This window comes from Taudactylus pleione, unplaced genomic scaffold, assembly GCF_031769625.1.
Source record: "Taudactylus pleione unplaced genomic scaffold, aTauple2 ptg000607l, whole genome shotgun sequence".
Classification (NCBI taxonomy): Eukaryota; Metazoa; Chordata; class Amphibia; order Anura; family Myobatrachidae; genus Taudactylus; species Taudactylus pleione.
In genome coordinates, this window is record NW_028285009.1 from 2,673,453 (window position 1) to 2,680,000 (window position 6,548).

The 6,548-nt window shown below is 44.7% G+C and overlaps 1 protein-coding gene across 1 annotated transcript in view; it reads left to right on the forward strand.

Moving 5' to 3' along the window:
• Nucleotides 1-4,606: 4,606 nt before the first annotated feature.
• Nucleotides 4,607-6,548, forward strand: part of LOC148480702 (solute carrier family 26 member 6-like) — a 46,214-nt gene continuing 44,272 nt past the window's right edge. The window contains exon 1 of the mRNA XM_088453991.1: nucleotides 4,607-4,766. Within this exon, the coding sequence (XP_088310117.1) occupies nucleotides 4,639-4,766 (128 nt within the window). The 5' untranslated portion in view covers nucleotides 4,607-4,638. The remainder of the gene's footprint in view (nucleotides 4,767-6,548) is intronic.

Consider the following 6,548-nt stretch of genomic DNA (forward strand, 5'->3'; position numbering starts at 1 on the left):
TATTGGTGAGATTGGACTGAGGACTGTTTGTATATATAATATAATGACCCTCTGAACTCACCGATAAACATACCTATGTGAGGTTATATTTATTGTGAACATAAGGGGGGAAGATTACCCAGCATAGCCCTAGGATTAGACAACAAATAACGGGGTAACAACAACCCAGTTCAATAACTGGAAATGTATAACAAGGGAAATGGATACCCCTCACCACAAGAGACCATCACTGCACTCTCAGACTATTTGGGTGTGTGTACACGACACCCACACACATGACACATATAGTGTGTTCTATATGATGTATGATAAAATAACACACAGTTCTTGATAATCATATGCTTTATTCATATGAACCACCTATCATACTTAACAAATAGGGAAGATTCAGAGACACATACCCTAATATTCCTCAGATTCCTGGACGATATGACGGTGACGTTTAATACAGTATTTAGAATACTATTAGGAGTCTTCTTTGAATGGTATGACAAGATCCCTGGCACATTATTTATCTTTTTTCAGATTCTGTCCTATACTTTATTATTTTTAAATACTTCGCTGAATCAATTATTCCCGGAGGGGAACCGTATCTTAATGAATATCTAATAAAAGTTATATTTTAATATACAATAATTCGACTTGTGCACCATTACACTAACCCCTTTCCTTGTTTTTGTGTATATGTAACTTGGTAGTAGGTAGCACGGGATCGGTATGAAATACTGCCGGATGCATGTTCAATTCCCGACGCCGAAAGACCGGCAGTGAAGATCCCTACAGGTAAGTAATTAAACTATTGCTAACCTCCCCCTCCCCCTAACCTTCCCTTACGGGTGCCTAACCCTAACCTCCTCCTCAAGTGCCTAACCCTAAGCCCCCCTTCCCCGCAGCCTAAACCTAAGTCTCGCGGGGGAGTGCCTAACCCTTATCTCTCCCCAGGGGGGCCTAACCCTAACCCCCCTTCCCGTAGCCTAACCCTAACCCTCCCGGGGGGTTGCCTAACTCTACGTCCTCCCAAGGAGCCCCTAACCTAACCCGCCCCTCCGCGTCTGTCAACGCCCGACGCCCGGCTTACCTTTGATCGGTATGCCGGGCGTCGGGCTCCCGGCGTAGGTAAAATGACAGGCACCTGTCATTAGACCCCTGCCGGGATTAGACACTTGGGAAGCCGGCGGTCGGTATTTCCCGGTAGCACACCCCTTCTCTCGATACGATAGGTAGTTGGTCTCCTATTTATAACTTTTGAGGGGTTGTCGATTTGAACCTGTGTGGTAGCTTTCTACGGCTCCCTTCTGTCACAGATGAATGGATCATACATGTATACCTTACATATATCTATAGGCGCCAAAATTAAATAAGTCAAATGACATTTTGGCCTTCCCAAACTAAAAACGTTGTGGCACCCCCGATTGAATTATAACCCTACACCTTTATTCAGAAATGTGTCATGTCATCTGTATTATACAACAAAACCATTGTGTCTTCAGTCCTGTGCGAGGAGATCTGCAGAATCCATTAAGTTTATGACACGGAGAACAGCACAATATATTATGGTGGAACACAGAAAAAGAAAAGCCATCTTTGTGCATTATCTGCTGTGACAATAGAAGAGCTTATATAATGTGTTGTTTTTTTATGCTTGTTGTCTATACATAGATAAATTTGTACGTACACAACTATACGGTATTATTAAAATGTGCTAGAGGAGGGGAGCCAAATGCTGCAGACAATGGAAGCTTTTGATGAAAGATGGCATTTTGGCTTTGGTGTTTGGGAGGCCAGTGGTGCCACGTGATCGGGACATTGGAGAGCTGGCACTTAAGTGGCATCACCAAGGTCACGGTCAAATAACTGGCAGATAATAGAATATTGTTTAAAGCTCTTCCAAGCGCTTACATAAATCATCTGCAAAGGAGAAGGTGAAAAGTTGAATTAGTTTCACTTGTTCCGCAAGTTTTGGGGGAGTCGTTCAAACAAATGTTTTATAATTGAGTCATTACAGGGGAGGAGCCCTAATACTATTGGATGTGGCAGTGGGCATTGCTTGGCATGCTGGTGTTGAACAGTATAAATAAATAGGGATATATAGCAATAAATGCTGTAAATGTATATCAGCTACAAACAGGACGGCTAATAGCAGATCAGTATTTTTCAGGTGAATGGAAGGAGGACGGTAAGTGAATGTGACCTTATAATGATTGTTCTTGCATAATGTAGCTGAAGGCAACCTATAGGTTTTCCAATGGCTGTGGAACTACAAGTCCCAGGGGGAGATGTATTAAGCCTTGGAGAGATTAAGTGGAGAAGTTGCCGAAAGGAACCAACCAGCTTCTAACTGTCATTTATCTGCACAGTCATTTATCTGCACTGTCATTTATCTGCACAGTCATTTATCGGCACAGTCATTTATCTGCACTGTCATTTATCAGCACAGTCATTTATGTGCACTGTCATTTATCAGCACAGTCATTTATCTGCACAGTCATTTATCAGCACAGTCATTTATGTGCACTGTCATTTATGTGCACTGTCATTTATCAGCACAGTCATTTATCAGCACAGTCATTTATCAGCACAGTCATTTATCAGCACAGTCATTTATGTGCACTGTCATTTATCAGCACAGTCATTTATCTGCACTGTCATTTATCAGCACAGTCATTTATGTGCACTGTCATTTATGTGCACTGTCATTTATCAGCACAGTCATTTATCTGCACTGTCATTTATCAGCACAGTCATTTATCAGCACAGTCATTTATCTGCACTGTCATTTATCAGCACAGTCATTTATGTGCACTGTCATTTATCAGCACAGTCATTTATGTGCACTGTCATTTATGTGCACTGTCATTTATCAGCACAGTCATTTATCAGCACAGTCATTTATCTGCACAGTCATTTATCTGCACTGTCATTTATCTGCACTGTCATTTATCTGCACTGTCATTTAACTGCACAGTCATTTATCGGCATAGTCATTTATCTGCACAGTCATTTATCGGCACTGTCATTTATCTGCACTGTCATTTAACTGCACAGTCATTTATCGGCACAGTCATTTATCTGCACAGTCATTTATCTGCACAGTCATTTATCGGCACAGTCATTTATCTGCACTGTCTTTTATCGGCACAGTCATTTATCAGCACTGTCATTTATCGGCACTGTCATTTATCGGCACAGTCTTTTTATCTGCACAGTCATTTATCTGCACAGTCATTTATCTGCACTGTCATTTATCGGCACAGTCATTTATCGGCACAGTCATTTATTGGCACAGTCATTTATCTGCACAGTCTGAAATGACAGTTAGGAGCTGATTGGTTGCTTTATTCCATTTTATCTCTCTCCAAGGGCGGGATGCACTAAATGGAAAATGTGATAAAAACCCAGTTTCCGGGGTTTTACCGCATTTTCCATATACGCTATTGGGTGCTGGCGTTACCCTATAGAAGCCTATGGGCTTCTACCACACGGCGCTGGTATGATCGGATCCCTCCCAGCATGCCCCACGGCTGCCGCGTCACTCTGCGCATGTGCAGATGGACTCCCGGGTAATAAACCCAGAAGTCCAGGGCACGGTGCTGATCGCCAAGGACAGCTCTTTTCGGAAGAGCTGTCCTTTGCGGTACTGATCGCATATGTTAGTACATATGCGATCAGTTCGGATGCGATGTCTGGCGGGATGTACTGCAAATGTTAGTGCATCCCACCCCACAGCTTGATACATCTCCCCACCAGTGTGTTCTACCTGCCTGAGCCTGGCAGGGCAAGCTGGCAATTGTAGTGCAACAGGTTGACTAAGATCCTTATAGAGCAGGGGTAGGAAAACTTTTTTTGGGCCAGGGCCATTTTAATATATATAACATTATTCGCGGATTCAGTGCAGACCACACCCCTCCATGTGATGTCACACAGGGGTGGGACCACAATCGCTGGTGATTACAGCAATGTCCGAAGCATCATGAGGATACTCCGGGGAGCTGTAAGAGCAGCGGTGTGACTATCTGAAGCGTCCTAAGGACGCTCCAGGTGGCACTGCTGCGTAGATTCTGGCTGCAGGGTACCATTCCAGGCACCCTGGTAGCCAGATGAGGCTAGCAGAGAAAAGCTCAGAGGGCCAGTCCAAAAGACTCCGCGGGCCTTATACGGTCCCCGGGCCTGAGGTTCCCCATCCCTGTTATAGAGGGTGAGTACCGGGGCATACCTGACATTAAGTTGGTGGAAATGTTCGACTTGGTACACCCTGAAATTTGTGGTGCTGCTTTTGGCTTCAGTAAAAAGTGGGTGACTCTGTCTTTGCGGGGTGGTAGCAAATTAGCTCCAGGTGCCAGGAGGTGCCTATTTCCCCCAGACACCTCCTGATGCATTTACATTTTGTTGGACAGAATTCTGTGCGTCTGTGCAATACTGTCCATCTCTGTACCAGGCCTCCTGTACCCCAGTTGTTCCCATGCCCCCCCCCCACTTCCACACTAGGAAGAATGAGGTAGAGGCTTTAGTACTGCCTATTTTTGACTAATGAATTGTTATTACAATAACCAGTCATTATCTTCCTTGCCAGTTGTTTATCCTTACACAACGCTGCTGAGATAAATGTTTCACCCAGCCCATGACAGCAGAGACTAAACCATGGCAGAGGACAGGCCGACACCAGATTCCCTGTACCAGGTGGCGAGTGAAGCCGTTCTGGACAAAATAGCTCCGAGAACCAATATTGTGAAACCATCTATCTGGAAAAGATGCAGGAGCCACATGCGGTGAGCAAAGCGTAAAGTACAGTACACGTATTATTTCTAATCCACGGCTATAACATATATGTGCAGGTGAATATATTGTAGCCCGTGTCATGTGAAAATATCATTGTATTTAAGTGTGTTTTGTGTAAGGCTGAGAACACCTAGTGCAGTGTCGTGTCTGTCTGCACTCAATATGGGTGTGGAATAAGAGACAGACAGTAAGAAGGTTGACAGGTGCAAAAGGTCGACAGGGAAAATAATTTGATGTGAAAATGGTCGATACAAAATGGTTGACAATTATTTTTTCTTTTAGCCCTAATTTTTTCACCCTAACCCTTCCCTTGGAGCCTAACCCTAACCCTCCCTCCTGGTGCCTAACCCTAACTGTCTGGGCAAGTGCCTAACCCTAACTGTGGAGGTAAGTGTCTAACCCTAACCCTCCAGTAAGTGCCTAACCCTAACTGTGGAAGAAGTGCCTAACCCTAACCCTCCAGTAAGTGCCTAACCCTAACTGTGGAGGAAGTGCCTAACCCTAACCCTCCCTCCTGGTGCCTAACCCTAACCGTCTGGGCAAGTGCCTAACCCTAACTGTGGAGGAAGTGCCTAACCCTAACCCTCCAGTAAGTGCCTAACCCTAACCGTCTGGGCAAGTGCCTAACCCTAACTGTGGAGGTAAGTGCCTAACCCTAACCCTCCAGTAAGTGCCTAATCCTAAACCTAACCCTAACCCTAAAAAATAAAAATGTGTCGACCATTTTCATGTCAAACTTTTGAACCTGTCAACTTTTTGTACCTGTCGACCTTCTTACATGTCGAGCTTTAGTGTGTCTGACATTTGTCCCCGTCTAACTATTGAATGTCTAACATCTAGGGGTAAATTTACTAAAGTGAGAGTTTTTAGAAGAGAGTTTTAAAAGTGATGTTGCCCATAGCAACCAATAAGATTCTAGCTATTATCTTCTATAAAGTGCTAGTTAAATGTTAAGTAGAATCTGATCGGCACCAGTATACTGAGCAACAGACATCCCAACCGCCATAATAGTGACTACATCCCAAGAGAACCGTATAGGCCTTTTCTTATGTTAAGGCTTTGGGCTGGGCAGCAAGGAACACGTGGCAGTAATAGGAGTTGCTGCATTTCCGGAATAGTTTGCCACAACTATAGCTGCCACCTATGCAAAGTATTAGGAACCATTTTATGAGCTGCACCAAGAAGATACAGGGCCTGATACTGATTCGTATGCAGCGGTGTCCGTGTTTGCTCCCCTGTGCCGCAGTCGCAATTGTGACTTTATGCTGATACTAGAATAAGCCCTTCCCTGGTGTACATCAGCGCTTCTGAGTGTGCAAGGATTGGGACGCTCACTTTGTGCCTCTGTAGACGCGACAATGCCGCCACCATAGGTTGCACCATCGAAACTTGCACCTTCTCCGAGTTGGGAGCAGATTTTACCTCAGAGTGTGAATTTGATTAAGCATCTTAATTTGCAACCATTCCTGCAAGGCACCCACAATACTCCCACAACACACCCATAAGGTGGACCATCTCCATGCTTCTGAATCGCCAGTCAATGCCCAGGAACAACCAATACATTTCCAATACCTTCGTGGATCTCAATCAGTCCTGCGACTATGTGTACACGCTGTGTCAGTGCGGGATGTAGTCAAGATACCGGCGGGCGCTATCCCGCACGCCGATATCCCGACAGCCACATCCCGACATGGGACTAAAGATAGGTGTCAAAATCCCGACGCCTATCATTAGCCCCACTAGTAAATCCTGACACTCGGGTCACCGAACAA